The following is a 22,232-nucleotide window of genomic DNA, read 5'->3' on the forward strand; positions in this document are numbered from 1 at the left end:
TCTCAAGGTCCTGGAGTGGCCTAGCCAGTCTCCAGACCTGAACCCAATAGAAAATCATTGGAGGGAGCTGAAAGTCCGTATTGCCCAGCGACAGCCCCAAAACCTGAAGGATCTGGAGAAGGTCTGTATGGAGGAGTGGGCCAAAATCCCTGCTGCAGTGTGCAAACCTGGTCAAGACCTACAGGAAACGTATGATCTCTGTAATTGCAAACAAAGGTTTCTGTACCAAATATTAAGTTCTGCTTTTCTGATGTATCAAATACTTATGTCATGCAATAAAATGCAAATTAATTACTTAAAAATCATACAATGTGATTTTCTGGATTTTTGTTTTAGATTCCGTCTCTCACAGTTGAAGTGTACCTATGATTAAAAATTACAGACCTCCTACATGCTTTGTAAGTAGGAAAACCTGCAAAATCGGCAGTGTATCAAATACTTGTTCTCCCCACTGTATTTGCGAGGGGAAAAAAACATATGGGGAATTGGAAGTAATGCAGACAATTACATTGATTACACAGTTATCTGACAGCCATACGCAGTAGGCTTGGGCGGTATACTGTGTATACCGGTGCATTTTGAAAAAGCCACAGGATGGTTTTTCAATACCGTTAACTATTTCTTTGAAGTTTGTTTTAATAAATTTGAATATTTGTAGCTGCTTTTTAAGGAAATACCTGCAGTCAACGTATGCGATACGTTAGGAGATAAAGAACATTGCGTTCTTCATCTGTCACATTATGTAGTTTATGGTAGTCCCCAGTCACGTGTCATGTGGTGTTTGTTTATAAACACACGACAACAAGAGACCGGAGCCTTGAGAGTCACTCACTGTCGTGCAGCATGCGCCAGGTGATCTAATTACAGTATGGAATTCATAACTACATGTTTGCCAACTAGATACAGTATCATAACTATTAAGTTAACTGTCTAAAATGTTCTAAATGCTCTGCAGTTGTGCATTTGGTTTGCTAATTTATTAGCTAGTTCGCTATCTAGCTAAGTGGTTAGCTTGTTCTAAAATCAAGTATTTATTGTTGACAGCAGAAATTCCCATCTTGGATCAAGAACCTGACTGGAGAATTTTTGTTTTGTGCATACAGCAAACTGTGAGTAGTGTTTTTTAGTTACTTGTATAGTTTAGGTCAGAAACAAGAACAAATTGTTCGCAATGCGCTCGTTATAATTTAGTTAGCATTGTCTATGAGGATTCCTTAGTACTTGTTAGCATTTTGTTAGAAGTGAAATTTTTTGGGCTTTTTTATTTTTTATTTAACTAGGCAAGTCAGTTAACAAATTCTTATTTACAATGACGGCCTACCCCGGCCAAACCTGGACGACGCTGGGCCAATTGTGCACCGCCCTATGGGACCCCCAATCACGGCCGGTTTGTGATACAGCCTGGAATCGAACCAGGGTCTGTAGTGACGCCTCTAGCACTGAGATGCAATTTCACCACCCATGCTGTTGGTGGCGGTAACGCACCATCCTCTGTCACCATTCCACATCCTGTCTCAGCTCGTACGTTTCACAGCATTTATGCCTTGAGAAGGTATCTGATGGAGACAGACTCTTTTGAGATACTTGGCCTATTTCGGCACTGGATTTATGGCTGTGGTAATGTTTACATTTTGCAGTGGAGGACATTCTGATTTGCATTTGTACCCTACCCATTACCCAGAACATTCTGTGCCAGCATGGTGCCCATTACAATTCTAGGTTAGTAAATCTCAAACTAGGTTTGTGAATATCTGTAGTTTTGGGTCAGTATGAGTGCTCTTTCTGAGTGAGTCGCAACCTGCTTAGTCAGAAACTCCGTATAGTTGTTAGTTACCAAAAAACAGCAAGGCTATAACTGTGACTCTTGTCAATCTTAGTGGTGACTGATTTCATAGTGAAGCAATGAGCTCAGTTGGTAGAGCATGGCGCTTGCAACGCCAGGGTTGTGGGTTCGATTCCCATGGGGGGCCAGTATGAAAAATGTATGCACTCACTAACTGTAAGTCGCTCTGGATAAGAGTGTCTGCTAAATTACTAAAATGTAAGTCTGAAGTTTACATACACTTAGGTTGGAGTCATTAAACTCCACAAATTTCTTGTTAACAAACTATAGTTTTGGCAAGTCGGTTAGGACATCTACTTTGTGCATGACACAAGTAATTTTTCCAACAATTGTTTACAGACAGATTATTTCACTTATAATTCACTGTATTACAATTCCAGTGGGTCAGAAGTTTACATACACTAAGTTGACTGTGCCTTCAAACAGCTTGGAAAATTCCATAAAATGATGTGAGCTCCTGAGTGGCGCAGTGGTCTAAGGCACTGCATTGCAGTGCTAACTGTGTCACTAGAGATCCTGGTTCGAATCCAGACTCTGTCGCAGCCGGCCGCGACCGGGAGACTCATGGGCGGCGCACAATTGGCCCAGCGTTGTCCAGGGTAGGGGAGGGAATGGCCGGCAGGGATGTAGCTCAGTTGATAGAGCATGGCGTTTGCAACGCCAGGGTTGTGGGTTCGATTCCCATGGGGGGCCAGTATAAAAAAAAATATAAAAAACTGTAAGTCGCTCTGGATAAGAGCGTCTGCTAAATGACAAAAATGTAAATGTAATGGCTTTAGAAGCTTCTGAAAGGTAATTAACATCATTTGAGTCACTTGGAGGTGTACCTGTGGATGTATTTCAAGGCCTACCTTCAAACTCAATGCCTCTTTGCTTGACATCATGGGAAAATCTAAAGAAATCAGCCAAGACATCAGAAAAAAAATGGTAGACCTCCACAAGTCTTGTTCATCCTTGGGAGCAATTTCCACACGCCTGAAGGTACCACGTTCATCTGTACAAACAATAGTACGCAAGTATAAACACCATGGGACCACGCAGCCATCATACCACTCAGGAAGGAGATGTGTTCTGTCTCCTAGAGATGAACGTACTTTGGTGCGAAAAGTGCAAATCAATCCCAGAACAACAGCAAAGGACCTTGTGAAGATGCTGGAGGAAACAGGTACAAAAGTATCTATATCCACAGTAAAACGAGTCCTATATCGACATAACCTGAAAGGCCGCTCAGCAAGGAAGAAGCCACTGCTCCAAAACTGCCATAAAAAAGCCAGACTATGGTTTGCAACTGCACATGGGGACAAAGATCATACTTTTTGGATAAATGTCCTCTGGTCTGATGAAACAAAAATATAACTGTTTGGCCATAATGACCATCATTATGTTTGGAGTGAAAAGGCTTGCAAGCCAAAGAACACCATCCCAACCCTGAAGCACGGGGGTGGCAGCAGCATGCTATGGGGCTTTGCTGCAGGAGGGACTGGTGCACTTCACAAAATAGATGGCATCATGAGGAAGGAAAATTATGTGGATATATTGAAGCAACATCTCAAGACATCAGTCAGGAAGTTAAAGCTTGGTCGCAAATTGGTCTTCCAAATGGACAATTACCCCAAGCATACTTCCAAAGTTGTGGCAAAATGGCTTAAGGACAACATAGACAAGGTATTGGAGTGGCCATCACAATGCCCTGACCTCAATCCCATAGAACATTTGTGGGCAGAACTGAGAAAAAGCGTGTGCGAGCAAGGAGGCCTACAAACCTGACTCAGTTACACCAGCTCTGTCAGGAGGAATGGGCCAAAAATTCACCCAACTTATTGTGGGAAGCTTGTGGAAGGCTACCTGAAACGTTTGACCCAAGTTAAACAATTTAAAGGCAATGCTACCAAATACTAATTGAGTGTATGTAAACTTGTGAACCACAGGGAATGTGATGAAAGAAATAAAAGCTGAAATAAATCCTTCTCGCTACTATTATTCTGACATTTCACATTCTTAAAATAAAGTGGTGATCCTAACTGACCTAAGACAGGGACTTTTTACTAGGATTAAATGTCAGGAATTGTGAAAAACTGAGTTTAAATGTATTTGCCTAAGGTGTATGTAAACTTCTGACTTCAACTGTATGTGGCTCACTGTTGTTCGCTGTCATGATCTCACTTCTGAGTGTTGAGCTGTTTAACACTACTGACATTCTGATCTTGTGATACTGTTTTCAGAGAAAGGCTGTGCACACAGGTGTGTTTGTATGTGTAGGCCTAAGTGTGTGTGTCTGTGTGTTGGTTTGTGAGTGTGCTGTGGAGTGGCACTGGCAGGCTCTGAGAGGAGGCTATTCAGGTGAGCTAGGAGACGGTGGCTGAGTGCTGCTATGTTTACTTACTAAACTCGAATCTGCCCCACTGACTCTCTCCCTCTCCTGGCCTCCTCAGTCAGTTAACCATTGCTCGGACTGGGCACAGCCCAGATAGCAGCAGACAGTACAGTACAACTCTGACGTGAGGAGACACTTAACGTTACAGTTCAGGGGTCCAAGTCAAGCCCTACCCTATGCACTCAACTGTAGATCTGACAGAATTGGATTAGAATTAGCACGAAGGCAAATAGATCGGATAGAAAGGCATCTGACTGTCAGGCTGCTCCGAACTCTAATGACAGTACAGTACAATGTAAATCTACCTTAATAATCCACTGAAAATCTTGTCAGCTTTACAAGATGTGCTAATGTGTATTAGGGCTGGGCGTTATTGCGAAAATATATCCCGGTATAAAAAGGGACGGTATTTTATGTTTTTGAATAATTACAAATGATCTTTATGAGTAATGTGTGACCCTAGGGTGGCAACACATACATTCTAAGGGATTTCAATGGGTCTTTCTCCATTCTGATTGTTTTATGCGGTTCAATTGAACTTCAACCCAAAATAATTTTCTGCATTTTCATCCATTTCTGCATTTCCTGAGATCAGTTCCACCCTGCCACGAAGGGCTGCACGATATGAGCAAACGATCTAGGCCTTATTTTTTACCAAATCTTGCAATTGTGATTTGACTTGTGATTTAGAGCAAAACACTTGGGTGAACGGTTTGAATCATGGAAATGGAATGATTATTCTAATTCTATAGTTAGAATATAATAGTGGGCACTTTGAATACAGTGTTTGACATGACGACAAATGAAAATGCCAGGGAGGAGTTATTGTAACAGAATAGGAATCAGTGTTGACAAGTGTTTCCTAGGGGACCCTATAATCTTTGGCTACATTTTAATATTTTCTCTTAGCTACTTCATGTAGCTAACATATTTTTGCTTTGCGTGTTCCTCTTTGATTTAGAAGATACTGTTGCACAAAAAAACATGCAGATGTACACTACGTCAAAGGTTTGGACACACCTACTCATTCAAGGGTTTTTCTTTATTTTTACATTTTTTTACATTGTAGAAAAATCAAAACTATGAAATAACACACAGAATCATGTAGTTAGCAAAAAAGTGTTAAACAAATCAAAATATATTTGAGATTCTTCAATAGCCACCCTTTGCCTTGATGACCGCTTTGCGCACTCTCTTGGCATTCTCTCAACCAGCTTCATGAGGTAGTCACCTGGAATGCATTTCAATTAACAGGTGTGCCGCCTTAAAAGTTAATTTGTGGAATTTATTTCCTTAATGCGTTTGAGCCAATCAGTTGTGTTGTGACAAGGTAGGGGGGGATATACAGAAGATAGCCCTATTTGGTAAAAGACCAAGTCCATATTATGGCAAGAACAGCTCAAATAAGCAAAGACAAACGACAGTCCATCATTACTTTAAGACATGAAGGTCAGTCAATAGGGAACATTTCAAGAACTTTGAATGTTTCTTCAAGTGCAATCGCAAAAACCATGAAGCGCTATGATGAAACTGGCTTTCATGAGGACCGCCACAGGAATGGAAGATCCAGAGTTACCTCTGCTGCAGAGGATAAGTTCATTAGAGTTACCAGCCTCAGAAATTGCATCCCAAATAAATGCTTCACAGAGTTCAAGTCACAGACACATCTCAACATCAACTGTTCAGAAGGGACTGTGTGAATCAGGCCTTCATGGTCGAATTGCTGCAAAGAAACCACTACTAAAGGACACCAATAAGAAGAATAGACCTGCTTGGGCCAAGAAACACGAGCAATGGACATTAGACCATTGGAACTGTGTCCTTTGGTCTGGAGTCCAAATTGGAGATTTCTGGTTCAAACCGCCATGTCTTTGTGAGACGCAGAGTAGGTGAACTGATGATCTCCACATGTGTATTTCCCACCGTAAAGCATGGAGGAGGAGGTGTAATGGTGTGGGGGTGCTTTGCTGGTGACACTGTCTTTTGATTTATTTAGAATTCAAGGCACACTTAACCAGCATGTCTACCACAGCATTCTGCAGCGATACGCCATCCCATCTGGTTTGGGTGTTGTGGGTCTATCATTTTTTCCAACAGGACAATGACCCAACACACCTCCAGGCTGTGTAAGGGCTATTTTACCAAGAGGGAGAGTGATGGAGTGCTGCATCAGATGACCTGGCCTCCACAATCACCCTACCTCAAACCAATTGGGATGGTTTGGGATGAGTCGGACAGCAGAGTGAAGGAAACGCAGCCAACAAGTGCTCAGCATATGTGGGAACTCCTTCAAGACTGTTGGAAAAGCATTCCAGGTGAAGCTGGTTGAGAGCATGCCAAGAGTGTGCAAAGCTGTCATAGGCAAAGGGTGGCTACTTTGAAGAATCTCAAATATAAAATATATTTTGATTTGTTTTAACACTTTTTGGGTTACTACATGATTCCATATGTGTTATTTCATAGTTTTGATGTCTTCATTATTATTCTACAATGTAGAAAATAGTAAGAAATAAAGAACAACCCTTGAATGAGTAGGTGTGTCCAAACTTTTAACTGGTACTGTAGGTCTACACCATCACTGGCATTATCAGGCTGTATAGCTAGTTATGTTTGTTCTGACTCACGCCTTGATCACACCGATAGCGTCATTGTGCAAAATAGTATGCAGCATCATCTGGAAATGTGTGCAACCAAAGTTCACCGTTCACCTTCTGCTACCATTTCTGTCAAGCCGTCTACGCATACAGTTTGACGCATACGTTCGATAAATCCAATGTATGCACCACACAGAATGCACTGCAACTGCCTCTGCAATGCAATGCTGCAAGGCAAACACAGCGTTCCATGGGAAATTTAATGTACTTCTGGTGTACCAAAATGCAATGACGCTGTTGGTGTGATCGAGGCGTCAGTACATTTTATTAGCTAGATAGTGATTAGCATTAGCAGCTAACAAGATTTAGGCCCAACTTTCTATGGAAAGACAAACTAGCTGTTTGCCGATGTAAGAAACACAAACTAATAGTGTAATTATAGAACGCTAGTGGATTTATATTAAAAAGTAAAGTGATGACTGCATCGTTGTCAACAACATTGTTGCATGTGCTGCATTGACCATGCAGAGACAATTCAAGTGTTGTGGTCGAGGAACAACAAATGCGCTCCTTTAGTAACAGGGGGCAGGGCTAGGTCTGTGTGGAAAGCGGCATGGAGAGAGATGACTCAGGTAGAAAACTATATCAATGGATGTTACACACGGCGTATCACATTTAACAAACCAAACATTCACATACCGTTATAGAAGGTAAAGTAAAAACCCAAACCGATCTGTGCATCAATGTAAAATACGGTATACTGCCCAGCCCTAATGTGTAGGGGCGAGGGGTCTGTTTTTGATTTGAAAGAGCAAAGAAAAGGAAAGGGGAACCACGGGCCCAGCAGAAACTGAAACTAGGTCAGAGGGCACAGCAAGCACCCCCTCGACCCTGACATTCACCCCCAGCCCTCATCCAGGCTCAGGGTCACCCCTCCGACTAAAATATACTCTTGTTCCCTATCACCCCCTCAACCCTCCGCCCCTTACAGAAAACGCTGCCTCTTGTCCAAAGAATGTGTCCTGTCTGCCAAAACACCCTCCCTAGTAACTGCCCCCCCACACTCAACACTCATCAGTCAGACCAAAGCCCCACAGTCGGAACAGCTCAGGTCCTCTTTAACTGCTGTTTCATTGCTCTTTTGTTGAGAAAGTTCTCGCTCTGTCTCTCTTTCCCTGTGCTCTCCTCAAACAATGGGGAGCGTTTCCTGGACAACCTGGCAGGGTGTCAGGTCTTTGACTAAGGGGGTTCTATTCTGGGCTGGGTTGACTGGTGATGGGTTGCCAGATCTTGTGCTGACGTTTTATATTGTGGTCTGGTCTGGGTTGGCAGAGCACAGTGCAAATGTAGGTCAGTCCAGCAGTATATCTGGCAACTAGTGGCAACCCTGAGACTGAGGCATAAAGGCCTCAGGCCTGTGCACAGACTCTGGCCGTTTTAGTATTTACAAAGGCCTATTGTAAAATTAGACTTTCTTTTTACATTTTAGTCATTTAGCAGACGCTCTTATCCAGAGCGACTTACAGTTAGTGAGTGCATACAATTTATTTGCTGTCTCTCTTAGTGAAGAAAATGTTGGTTGTTTTATTTGTCCAAGAATGTAGGCATTGGCTATCATAAAGAGTTCAAATGAGTTCTAGCCTACAGATGCATGAAGGTATTTGAGTTGATATTCTGTCAGGACTTTAGGCTGGCCACCTGTTGAACGTTGCCAGACAGAACTCTTGGAATAGAGTGCTCTAGGAGTAGTGTGTAGTCTGCTTAATCTGTATGTTGACTTGAACTCTTTATCAGGAATCAATTGTTTCAAATAGATGCATGAAGCTTTATTGTTTGTTGTGGTAAGCTGGCCTTGTCTGCTGAGTAGAGCCAGCTGTTTTTACTGACCACATGACCTGACCAAGAAAAACGCCTGTCCCTACTGATGAGACATTTTGCGTGCTTTGCGGTGGTAGACTGAGGGGAGTTGGTTAGTAGACGGGAGAAATGAGGTTTTTCACGTATCCACTTCACATTCATCTCTCTCACGCTTTGGCTCTTTGTTTTCTTTGGTGGAAAAGTAGGCCAAAGCTGCACACATTCCTCTCATGTCACTGCCCCACGCCAGAGAAAACAGGGACAATGCCCTACGCCCCAGATTCTGTGTGTGTCGGCGTGCACACGATTGTTTGATAGTGTGTGTGAGAGAGATGTTTGAAAGCTGTTTCATCTGATTTGATGAAAACCTGTAGGTCTAGAGAGGCTATAGGTTGACATACTACTGTTCTTTATATACTCTAAAGCACCTTCATCCAACTCTATGCCGTTTACAGCTTTGAAAGATACAAGTGGTGAAGTATTTTGTCCCAAGCACGCTAAAAACATTGTAATTGTAGGTTAACTGACGGAAATGTTTGCGGACTTGTTCTCTTGCCAAGAGTTTAGTGAGCTAAGCATTTGTATTGCAAAAACAACACTAGGCCTAACTGACGGAAATGTAGACTGCTTTCACTTTGGCATACTAGTAGTAGGCTACTGTTCCTGTTGTGTTATTTGACCTCTCCTGCATATAAAAAGTATTTGCCATATAAGCATGCAAGCTAAATCCACTCTTTCAACTGTATTGACGCTCTCCCTCTCCTTTATGTAACACTGACGTTCCTATGATTTCCCCCCTGTAGGACCGTAAGCTGTCCAAGTCGGAGCGCCAGCGGTTCAAGGAGGAGGCGGGCATGCTGAAGGGGCTGCAGCACCCCAACATCGTCCGCTTCTACGACTCCTGGGAGGCCCCTGTTAAAGGCAGGAAGTGCATTGTGCTGGTCACAGAACTCATGACCTCTGGAACACTCAAAACGTGAGTCTCACTCTCACACACAGACGTCAACACCAGTCCATCATCATGATTAAATTGTCGGTCCTAGGTACCCCAATCAGTGAAATGTGATGAGGATGGTTGTGCGATGTCAATCTTTAGCCCTATATCCCTCCTGTTTTGTAGGTATCTGAAGCGCTTCAAGGTCATGAAGATCAAGGTTCTGAGGAGCTGGTGTAGGCAGATCCTGAAGGGCCTACACTTCCTCCACACCAGGGCCCCTCCCATCATCCATAGGGACCTGAAGTGTGACAACATCTTCATCACGGGCCCCACAGGCTCCGTCAAGATAGGAGACCTGGGATTGGCCACACTCAAGAGGTCCTCTTTTGCCAAGAGTGTCATAGGTAAGACCCCAATATCACCCGCTACCTTTTACTGTGCCCTGCTTTCTTCCCCACTACACTCCAATGGGGGATGTCTTGTGTGTGTGTGTGGGGGGGTTAGGTTTTTATTTCTGATCTTTTTTTGACTGACAATGAGGTTGGAAAACAGACCACAATGTTTCAGCTCTCTATTCAAACCACAGCTCAAGTGGAGGCCAGGCCATGGGGAGACCCACAAACCCTCTCTTTACACACACTGTGTTATGTCAGCGAGTCCGCCAGGGCTGGTTACTCGGTGACACAATCCATTTGATTATCTTTTTCCTCCTCAAAGTGAAAGTTCACTGTTTCAGGCTCCTACTGAGAGTAAGTAGCGCCTCCAATTTCTCTGTCTCTCTGTGAAATATGAATCTCAATCCACCTGTCATGCCTTAACTGTTAGGCTAACCAGGCCAGGGCTACAGGTATGGCCTCTGGTTCTGTGTTCTTTCTCAGACTGGTCTTTGCTCTGTGGTTTGGAAATATGTGGTCTGTTTGCCAGTGATGCCAATAACGTTTGCCGTTTCTGTTTTTTGAAGGGTTTGCTCCTACAGGTTTTTGTCAGTGTTTCTCTGTCTTTTAAACAATTTCAGGAGCACAGAGAATAATGTCTGCTTCTTTTTCTGTCTGGAAAGCCCCCACCCCCTTCCCACTTTCCTCTTCTCCTTTATCAGCCTTTTTTTTTTTTTTTTTCACACTCGGGTATGTTTTGAAACTGTAGGCTCTAGCCTCAGCTGTGTCCATTCTGCAGTAAAGGAATAAATAGGGTACTTCTGGTCAGTGAGTATTTGCTGTTATGGGCCTGGTAAGTGTGCGAGTGCACTGTGACACACATCTTACAAAAACCAAATCATTTCAAATAACAATTAGAGTTTTTCTGTGTAAGACCATTAGAAGATTGAGAGCAGAGTATCTGCTATTTGAATAAGGCTGGTGTCCAGACATGCACTGTTTCACTAACTAGCTATGGGATCTGCTTCTCTCAGCCCTCACCGTAACACCTTACTCCCCAGGTCAAGGAGGACAGGTGAGTCAGACTACTCAAAGGTATGTTTGTATGAAACAGGTTATGTTTGAGTGTTTAGTTGTGAAATGTAAGGTCTTGACACAAGTTATTTCCATAGCTAGTCTTACTATTTGTGCCCCTTCTCTGCCGTTTTGAGGCCCCTGATCATTGGCGTTCAACTCAACTCACTAACCGGGTTCTGATTGGTAAACCGGGCCATTCTACAGCCTGTCAGTAGTTAAACTGACAGGTGTGTCTAACACCAGTTTGCCCCCCTCCCCCCCACAGTGTTTTAAGTATACCAGCCATCTTCTATAGACTCCCTATACAAGGTGTCACCCCACAGATAAGCAGGTCTTACACAGAGAAACTTGTGCCTCTTTCACTACGGTCTAACTGAGCCCGCCCCCCCCCCCCCCTTTTTTTTTTTTTCTTCTCTCCTCCCCTCTCTCTATTTCTCTACTCTCTTCTCGCAGCTTCTGCTCACCCGGAGGCAGCGGTGGACCGGTCACTCTTCCTCCTCTTGGTTAGAGGAGAAGAGGGGCGTTTGGGGTGTGACACTCGGAGATGGAGACGAACACACAGAGAGACAGAGTTCTGAATGGTTGTATTTGATTTAAGGTACCCCTGAGTTCATGGCGCCTGAGATGTATGAGGAGAAGTACGACGAGTCAGTGGATGTGTATGCCTTTGGGATGTGCATGCTGGAGATGGCCACCTCAGAGTACCCATACTCCGAGTGCCAGAACGCTGCACAGATCTACCGCAGAGTCACCAGCGTAAGTCTCCCCTGCCTCAACCCCAATTCCCTGAAACCCTCTCCCTGTTGTCCTCGCTCTGCCACCCGCTCTCCTCCTCTTTCCAGTTCCCTCTTTACCTGCCCCTTCTCCTCCCTCCGTGCTTCCCCCGCCCTGCTGTTCTGTCCCTTTAGAGATGATCATTTATTTACCATTTGCATTATTGGCCTTTCTTTGCCACTCTCTCTCTTTTGTCTTTTTCTCACCACTCTTTGTCTTCGCTGCGAGCCCTCTTCCTCTCTCTGTCTCTCCATTACCTCTTTTCCCACCTCCCTCAATCCTGCAACCTACATTATTTTTCTCTTTCTATTGCACTTTTTCTCGTTCTTTCTCTTGTGTTGAGTGTGTCTGTCAGTTGAAGTGAGGAGTGTGGGATTGATTGGGGGGAGTGTCTGGACTGTCCTCTTATTCCCTTCTGGCTGATACTGTAACCGGGCCTGGGCTTGGATCCAAAGGAGGAACACGCGCACACACCTCAGCATAGATACTTGTCATGTGAATTTCTATCTCTAATTCAACCTAAGCTTGAATCATTACCAGAGGTTGTAAGGCTCTGGTTTTAATCATCAATGATTCAAGGTCCATAACCACGAAGAAGGATTTTTTGTATGTTTATTCATGGAGAGCTCTGGCGCCAAAGACACAAACATACGATTTTATACCTCCTGAACTTGACTCCTCCCACCTTTAGGTGACTTTTCTAAACAGTTTCCGCCTTCCCCTTCACCCTTGAATGTTTAGTACCGCCCCCTCTGTTAGTGGGTTGACACTACATGATAATTCTAACATTTATACTGTATTTGGGGTGAAATCCTTTAGTCATTATTCTTAAAATCCAAATTAATCTAACAATACTCCATGATTTATGGTTAAAAATGGGCCTTGAAGGTGAGCCTATTTTCTCACCAATCAGCGTTGCCATTCTAGTAATGTCTGCTGCCAGTTTCAGTGAGCACAGTTGATCATCAACTACATTGGGAGGTAGTAGGTACACCTTCTCGCATGTGCCTGTTCCTTCTATGAGCGCCACATGACACAGGTTACTTTTTACCTTAGCTAAACATTGTTAAACTCCCTTGATAAGTAACATGCATTCCAGGAATCAGTATATATACCAGACTTATTGCATTGAGGCCATCAGAAGTGTGCAACCTTATGACTGTCTATCAGCGCTTCAGATATCATATATGACAGTCTGCTGCTGTCTCTATAGACCTATCATCACTCGACACGTCACACATACATCCTCCGCTCCCTCCTCCATTTCTCCTTCACTCCTCTTTCACTGCATCACTCCTTCTCTTCTCCTTCCTCTCCCCTCATCAACCCTCTTTTCTGGAATCCATCCTCTCCCCAACTCCCAGCAACAACAGCACCAGCCCCTAGTCGTCAAAGTGTGGGAGTGTCAGCATAACTCCTGAGTTCACATGTAGACTTCTAGGTTAGTGGTCCTCAGCAGCACAGGCCCTGGGTATAGTGGGTTGCTGCTGAACCTTGCTCTGAGACGGGAATGCTGTAACTGGTGACTATGGAGCACGCCAGCTTGTAGTCTTAAAACCCGGAAATAAGTTACCTCTGGTTTGGTCAGCCATCCCTAAAGTCTGAGGTTAATACAGGCATAGGAGATCTTATACGGTTGTTCTATGAGATAATACCAGTCAGTTAACATGACCTTTATGAATTATGAAGCCTTTAAGTGGTTTGTGTTTTTTATTATTACATACATTCTTAAAGGTTCACAAAACGTGACGTTAGCTGATGAAGATTATCTCATAGAACGCAACGTATAAGATCTCCTAAGCCTGTGTTTACCACAGACCTTATTTTTGGTGTTTATCCAAAACCGCTTCAAAAAAGCCATTCATTTTCCTCATAGGCTTTGTCCAACGAACCATGACTGCGTTAGTGCCAACAAAAAGATGCCATTACTATTTTGCTCCATTCCCCCTCAACAACTTTGTTTTCCCACAAGGAAGACTCAAGTAGATCACATTCAATTACATGAGTTTGAACATATAGCATGCGCTGCAGCCCAATACAGTGTTATACACTGTTCTAATATGGTACTGCTATGAGGCGACATTGCAACGCCACAGAAGGCGCAGATATAAATATATTACAGAGAACAGACATACTTCTCTGTCATGTAGAATATGTAATAATTTCATCTCTGTACAATACATTTCTATCTGCAACCTTGGGCCCTACTTAACGCAACCCTGTCTAGAATCACGGAAACAGAATGTTGACAATGTGTGGGTTGTGACTGGGAGGTCTGTGTGTCTTATAGGGGGTGAAGCCAGCCAGCTTCGACAAGGTGGCCATCCCCGAGGTGAAGGAGATCATCGAGGGATGTATCCGACAGAACAAGGACGAGAGGTCAACTCACATTCACATTTTGATAATTTAGCAGACACTCTTATCCAATGTGATTTGAGCTTCATAACCAGCTATTGAGACACAGATACAGGGAGAGTATTCATACTCAACCACCCAGGACCTTCTCAAAATGAGATCAGTTTCAAAGTGTGTTAAAGATGTCTGTATTGATTTGACTCATCCGCTCTCCCTCTTCTGTTCTCTCTCACCCCCATCTCACTGTCTCCCAGGTACTCGATAAAGGACCTGCTGAACCATGCCTTCTTCCAGGAGGAGACGGGGGTGCGTGTGGAGCTGGCCGAGGAGGACGACGGGGAGATGGAGGCCATAAAGCTGTGGCTGAGGATAGAGGACGTCAAGAAGCTGAAGGGGAAGTACAAGGACAACGAGGCCATCGAGTTCTCCTTCGACCTCAGCAAGGACGTTCCTGAGGACGTGGCCCAGGAGATGGTGGGTGACAACACAATGTCCACTTCAGAGAGATATTGACTGTGTCCCAAATGGCACCCTGTTCCCTATATAGTGCATTCATTTTGACCAGGACACAATCTTTATTCTTCCTGATTATTTAGGAATCCTTGATTTACAAACATCATCTAGACTAAATAATAATAAATGTGAGTCAAGTCCTAACACTGCCTGTTCTGTGTGTGTGTGTTTGTTTGTCAGGTGGAGTCTGGCTACGTGTGTGAAGGGGACCATAAGACAATGGCTAAGGCCATCAAGGACAGAGTTTCCCTCATCAGCAGGAAAAGAGAGCAGAGGCAACAGGTCTGTACCGGCTCAATGGAATCTTTGATTTGAATCCTGGATGAATGTAAAGTTTTATGGTATTGCAATCAAATGAATTAAACGAAGCTAAACTAGATGTGATTTGGATTTAAGGTGAGAGAGGAGCAGGAGAAGAGGAGGCTGGAGGAGGAGCAGGGCCAACAACAACAACAACAGCAGCAACAACTACTACAGCAGCAGGGCCAACCTCAACCAGGGCTCCAGCCCAGCACAGAGGGCCCCCAACCAGCCCAGCCCGTCCCTCAGGCAGCCCCCTACATCCCCCCCACCCAGCAGCCAGCCCAGCCCATGGCACCCTACATCCCCCCTCAGACAGCACAGCTGGGGCCACAGGGGGTTCCCTATATACCCCAGTGTACAGGGCAGCTCCCAGTCTCTGTCCCAGTATTGGCCCAGGTTCCAGTTCAGGTTTCAGTCCAGCCAGAGTCAGAGAGGCCAGAGGTGGACCAGTACCCACAGCAGACTGAGACCGGTCTGTACCTTCTGCCTTTTTGCTCTCAGGGCGCTGTATTATTGACCTACATTATAGTCTTAATCTAGTGTTTATAAACTATCAATTGACAAACCATCTCCCCATTCTCTACCCCTCCCTATTTCAGCCAATCAAATGACAGATAGTGCTCAGGGTTCCTCCGTCCTTCATGAGACGCACCCGGTTCAGCCGGTGATGTCATACAGCTCTCTTCCCAGTCAGCAGCTTCAGCCAGAGGCCCCCTCTCCTGTCCAAACAGACCAATCGCGTCAGCCACAGCAGACCATGGTGAGTCATTATCGTGGCACACGCAATGCATTTAATATGTTCTCACAGTAAAAGTACCCAACTCTTGTCTCTGCATGTATCATAGAGAAAGTCCGATGTAGTTTCTATCTCATTCTCTCTCCTCCTCCGTCTGTCCTGTTTGTCAGGTGGTTCCTGCTGCCCAGCATGCCATTGTTGTCCCTGGGGCTCCAAGCTCCCAGCCTGCCCCTGGGGCTCCACAACAGGTACACGTCTCCATCACAATACAACTTCACCACCACAACACTGCTGTTCCTCAGCTGATCACACCTAGTTCATAGATCAAAACACTGAATAGATCTAGATCAGAGGTTTCTCTGGGCTCTTACCAAAAGGCCAAATGGGCATGTTGTTGAAAACATTGGTGGACCCTCCCAGCTCTCTCTCTCTCTCCCTCTTTCTTTCGGTTTCTTTGTGCGTTCCTTTTGGTTGTCAGTTGTTTTTCTTTCTTCCTATGCTTTTGTATCCCTCTCTCCTTATATTTTCCTATTTCCTTCCTCTGTTCTGTCTCTCTCCTCTCCCTCTTACCCTTTGTTGTATTTTGTTTCTTATTATAGTACGGAGGTTACTTCCACCCATCGCTCTCCCCTCAGGTAGATAAAAACCGTCCCTTGCAAACGCACACTTCTTCCCTCTACTCTCATACCCACAGCCTTTCTCTAAACATATACTGTTTATATGGTATCCCTATACTGTTTCTATGGTATCCCTATACTATTTCTATGCTGTCCTTCTGCTATTTGAGTAGTGTGTGTGTGTACTGTATAATCCATGCAGTAAAACCTATACTGAAGCTATATGAGACTGATTTATAGTATTGGTATGTGATGCAGTAGGTAAGTGCCTGGGGGAGTTGGATGAGAGCTAGTGTAAAACTGAGGTGGTTAGGCCTCTGGGTGAGGGATGGTGGGTTTGTTTGAAGAGCAGTGTGTTGGTGAATAGATAATGAAGAGAGAGTCTTGTCTCTCTTCTCTGCAGATATGGCTGTTCGATTTGTGCAGATCTCTTATCGCTGTCTCTCCCCCCACCCCCTGTAGATGCCCCCCCAGCAGGTGGCGTTGCTCCCCTCCTCTCAGCCCATCCCTCCCCTGCACCTCCAGCAGCCACAGCCAGAGAGCAGCGATGCACCTCAGAGCTCAGCACTACCACCTCTCCAGCCTGGAGACCAGCAAATACAGGTGAGGCACTCACACCAACACATTGGTCAAGTGCACAACAACCCCAGCTTACGCTCATACTAACGCTAAAACACTCAGACAATCTACAAACAAGGACACTGAATGTATTCCATCTAGTAAATGTTTTATCACGCATGTACAGTCTCGTCATTCCTTTCTCTTTTCTATTCTTTCCCTCTTCTTTTTTTCTTCTTCTGCTTTTTGACTAACTGCTCTGTGTCGGCCTCTACTCTTTCATCCACTCTTTCTTTCATGCGTTCCTTTTGCATGCTGCTGCTTTTTCCTGCATGGCTGTCAGTCATGGGCCAATGAACCAAGCCCTCCTATCCTGTCTCCTCCAATCAATGCAGAGTACCTCTACTTCCTCTATCAGGCCACAAACGTCTCTGTGCTGCAGGTACACACAGGCCAGGGGCAACGTGTGTGTGTGTGTGTGTGATTAGTGTTAGTTGTTAGGCTTGACATGTGTTAGTAGTATAAGGAGCCTACAAACAGACACATCATGTCCTACGAGAAGTAAAACCTTGTACTTCCTGTTCACCCCGCTACCATCTAGAAGGCGGAGACGGTACAGGTGCATCAAAGCTGGGACCGAGAGACTGAGAAACAGCTTCTATCGCCAGGCCATCAGACTGTTAGACAGTCACCACTAGCTGACCTCCACCCAGTACCTTGCCCTGAACCTTAGAGACTGCTGCCCTATGTACATAGTCATTGAACACTGGTCACTTTTAATAATGTTTACATACTGTTTTACCCACTTCATATGTATATACTAGTGGTCAAGATCACTTTCTGAGTCAAAATGCAAGCCGATATCCACCGCTCAGATTTTCTTTAAACATTATTTCAAAAACGTAAACCCATGCAGCATAATGAGGTTTGTGCAGTAGGCGATAGGTCCAATACATTATCACTGCATATTGGCTATGCTTGAATTGCCCTGCCAAAATAAATTATATTTTAAACCATTTGGTATATGATCACACTGGTAATAGATCATTTGTTTTATTACAGCGGAGTGAGCGTAATAGCCCTATTGATGGCCTGCATCTGATGGTCAGTCTGAGGGGAGGGAGAGAGCAGCGGTGAGGCTGCCTCTCACCTGACTCACCGTTCATCTGCTCTCTCTCCCTCGGCTGAGAAAAGGGGACACAGTCTTTCAGCTGATGGTGAAACTCTAGTCGCACTGCATTGATTTCTGCCTCATGCACCAATTCATGTTGTTACTCCTATGACCAGAGAGTGAAATATTCCTCTATTAAAAGACACAAGCCGTTAATAATGAAAGCTTATCGGAACACTTTGCTATACTCATTCATTGCAGCTGCAGTTGCTGGTTGTAGCGTGAGTGGAAGTAGGGAGAACGCACATTTTATGGCTTATAAAGGTGTTGAACAAAGTTTTGAAATCTCACAGTATCAACTTTGCTGGGTGTTCAAGGTTTATTTACAGTCTATGGCTCGAGGAAACTGTGCAGACAGTGATCTGATTGGCCAGCGGTAGGCCTATAGGGGCCCTTGATTTGCTCTCTGGGCCTGCCGGCTAGGCAGAGTTCTATCTTCAGACAGGTGAAATGGGACAAAACACTTTGCCTTCCCGGCGCTAGGGCTGCTGAATCAAGTGCACCTACCGCCAACAGCGAAAATAAATACAAATAAATATAGGAACGCAAGGCTTTATCATTGGGTTTTTTACAGAAATGTTTGGTGATCAACTAGGAATGTCTTGGAGATCGATCAGTCTATTGCGATGGACCGGTTGGTGACCACTGGTATAATACTATATTCTAGTAATGGCTAATCCTATATAACTACTGCTGTACACACCTTTTCTATTAATATACTGTCCATACTGTCTTTACACATCATTATATGTATATACAGCTGTGGAAAAAATTAAGAGACCACTGGAAAATTATCAGTTTCTCTGGTTTTACTATTTAAAGGTATGTGTTTGGTTAAAAATTACATTTTTGTTTTATTCTATAAACTACTGACAACATTTCTCCCAAATTCCAAATAAAAATATTGTCATTTAGAGCATTTATTTGCAGAAAATGACAACTGGTCAAAATAACAAAAAAAGATGCAGTGTTGTCAGACCTCAAATAATGCAAAGAAAATAAGTTCATGTTCATTTTTAAACAACACAATACTAATGTTTTAATTTAGGACGAGTTGAGAAATCAATATTTGGTGGAATAACCCTGATTTTCAATCACAGCTTTCATGCGTCTTGGCATGCTCTCAACCAGTCTTTCACATTGATGTTGGGTGACTTTATGCCACTCCTGGCGCAAAAATTCAAGCAGCTCGGCTTTGTTTGATGGCTTGTGACATCCATCTTCCTCTTGATCACATTCCAGAAGTTTTCAATGGGGTTCAGGTCTGGAGATTGGGCTGGCCATGACAGGGTCTTGATCTGGTGGTCCTCCATCCACACCTTGATTGACCTGGCTGTGTGGCATGGTGCATTGTCCTACTGGAAAAACCAATCCTCAGAGTTGGGGAACAATGTCAGAGCAAAAGGTTTTCTTCCAGGACAACCTTGTACTTTTGCAAACCTCAGCCTGGCTCTTCTTTGCTTCTCATTGATGAACGGCTTTTTTCTAGCTTTGCACGACTTCAGCCCTGCCCCTAGGAGCCTGTTTCGAACCGTTCTCGCTGTGTACTTCACCTCAGCTGCCGTTTGCCATTCTTTTTGTAGGTCACTTGATGTCATCCTACGGTTGTTATGTGACATTCAAATGAGTTGGCGGTCATCCCGGTCAGTGGAGTCGTTTTCGCCCTCTGCCTGTCTAGCTTTGTTGTCCCCAATGTCTGCTGCTTGACCTTGTTCTTATGAACCGCCATCTTTGAAATTTTAAGGATGGAAGCAACCTGACGCTCACTGTATCCCTCTGCCAGTAAAGCCAGAATTGAACCCTTCTTTTCCTCACTCCAAAACTTTCCTTTTCAACTCTTTTGGCATGGTCAATCGTTTTTTTTTTGTGATTAATATTACTTTTGAGGTACTATTAGCACTGTTTTTGCCATCCAGCTGGTCCTATTGCAAGAGGATAGTGATGACCACAGCAGTGGTTTTTATACTTTTCCTCGTTAAATGAGATTTGGTTCAGGTGATCACCTAATCAGTACCTAATTCAGTAGAATGAGGTGTGCCTGTGTTGGAATTCAACAGACACTGGAATTGAATGGCTGTCATACATGTAGAGATGCTGATTTAAGAAACATTTGCAGTGGTCTCTTAATTTTTTCCACAGCTGTATATATATATAGTTGAAGTCTGAAGTTTACATACACCTTAGCCAGATACATTTAAACTCAGTTTTTCACAATTCCTGACATTTAATCCTAGTAAAGATTCCCTGTCTTAGGTCAGTTAGGATCACCACTTTATTTTAAGAATGTGAAATGTCAGAACAATAGTAGAGTGATTTATTTAAGCTTTCATCACATTCCCAGTGGGTCAGAAGTTGACATACACTCAATTACTATTTGGTAGCATTGCCTTTAAATTGTTTAACTTGGGTCAAACATTTCGGGTAGCCTTCCACAAGCTTCCCACAATAAGTTGGGTGAATTTTGGCCCATTCCTCCTGACAGAGCTGGTGTAACTGAGTCAGGTTTGTAGGCCTCCTTGCTCTAACACGCTTTTTCAGTTCTGCCCACACATTTTCTATAGGATTGAGGTCAGGGCATTGTGATGGCCACTCCAATACCTTGACTTTGTTGTCCATTTTGCCTCAACTTTGGAAGTATGCTTGGGGTCATTGTCCATTTGGAAGACCCATTTGCAACCAAGCTTTAACTTCCTGTGATGCCTTGAGATTCAATATATCCACATAATTATCCTTCCTCATGATGCCATCTATTTTGTGAAGTGCACCAGTCCTTCCTGCAGCAAAGCACCCCCACAGCATGATGCTGCCACCCCGTGCTTCACGGTTGGGATGGTGTTCTTCGGCTTGCAATCCTTGCCCTTTTTCCTCCAAACATAACGATGGTCATTATGGCCAAACAGTTATATTTTTGTTTCATCAGACCAGAGGACATTTCTCCAAAAAGAATGATCTTTGTCCCCATGTGCAGTTGCAAACCGTAGTCTGGCTTTTTTATGGCAGTTTTGGAGCAGTGGCTTCTTCCTTGCTGAGCGGCCTTTCGGGTTATGTCGAGATATAGGACTTGTTTTACTGTGGATATAGATACTTTTGTACCTGTTTCCTCCAGCATCTTCACAAGGGCCTTTGCTGTTTTTCTGGAATTGATTTGCACTTTTCGCACCAAAGTACGTTCATCTCTAGGAAACTGAACGCGTCTCCTTCCTGAGCGGTATGACGGCTGCATGGTCCCATGTTGTTTATACTTGCGTACTATTGTTTGTACAGATGAACGTGGTACCTTCAGCCGTTTGGAAATTGCTCCCAAGGATGAACCAGACTTTTTTTTTTTCTGAGGTCTTGGCTGATTTCTTTTGATTTTCCCATGATGTCAAGCAAAGAGGCACTGAGTTTGAGGGTAGGCCTTGAAATACATCCACAGGTACACCTCCAATTGACTCAAATGATGTCAATTAGCCTATCAGAAGCTTCTAACGCCATGACATCATTTTCTGGAATATTCCAAGCTGTTTAAAGGCACAGTCAACTTAGTTTATGTAAACTTCTGACCCACTGGAATTGTGATAGTGAATTATAAGTGAAGTAATCTGTCTGTAAACAATTGTTGGAAAAATGACTTGTGTAATGCACAAAGTAGATGTCCTAACCGACTTGCCCAAACTATAGTTTGTTAACAAGACATTTGTGGAGTGGTTGAAAAACGAGTTTTAATGACTCCAACCTAAGTGTATGTAAACTTCCGAGTACAGCTGATATATATATATTTTTTAAATCTGGATGATGTGTGTGTTGTGTTTTTCTAAATTATTGTTAGGTATTACTGCACTGTTGGAGCTAGAAACACAAGCATTTCGCTGCACCTGCTATAACATCTGAAAATCTTTGCCAGCGAACAAACTTTGAGTTGATTTCATTGTGTTTGTGGTCAAAGCACTGCTAATACCTCGGTCAGATTACACACCCTTTAGTGCTTAAGGTGAAGCCAGATCCAGCCCTTGCTTTCATGCCTGACATGACATGGTTGTAAAGCTCCTTTAATGAACAGTGTGTGTGTGATGATGTTTCAGGCCTCTGTGAGTGTATCCCAGCCGGCGCCAGCAGAGCAGGCAGTAGGACCGACAACGCTGGTCCCTCAGTCTGTGGAGAGGTAAG

At 43.9% G+C, this 22,232-nt stretch overlaps 1 protein-coding gene across 1 annotated transcript in view; it reads left to right on the forward strand.

Moving 5' to 3' along the window:
- LOC311134661 (serine/threonine-protein kinase WNK1-like) overlaps nt 1–22,232 on the forward strand; it is a 60,684-nt gene that overhangs the window by 25,746 nt on the left and 12,706 nt on the right. Inside the window, exons 3-14 of the mRNA XM_084168409.1 lie at nt 9,472–9,644; nt 9,789–10,009; nt 11,655–11,812; nt 14,121–14,209; nt 14,440–14,659; nt 14,879–14,980; nt 15,095–15,473; nt 15,601–15,761; nt 15,908–15,985; nt 16,337–16,372; nt 16,817–16,957; nt 22,148–22,227. Coding sequence (XP_084024535.1) covers nt 9,472–9,644; nt 9,789–10,009; nt 11,655–11,812; nt 14,121–14,209; nt 14,440–14,659; nt 14,879–14,980; nt 15,095–15,473; nt 15,601–15,761; nt 15,908–15,985; nt 16,337–16,372; nt 16,817–16,957; nt 22,148–22,227 — 1,838 coding nt within the window. The remainder of the gene's footprint in view (nt 1–9,471; nt 9,645–9,788; nt 10,010–11,654; nt 11,813–14,120; nt 14,210–14,439; nt 14,660–14,878; nt 14,981–15,094; nt 15,474–15,600; nt 15,762–15,907; nt 15,986–16,336; nt 16,373–16,816; nt 16,958–22,147; nt 22,228–22,232) is intronic.

This window comes from Coregonus lavaretus, assembly GCF_964263955.1.
Source record: "Coregonus lavaretus genome assembly, chromosome: 9".
Classification (NCBI taxonomy): domain Eukaryota; kingdom Metazoa; phylum Chordata; class Actinopteri; order Salmoniformes; family Salmonidae; genus Coregonus; species Coregonus lavaretus.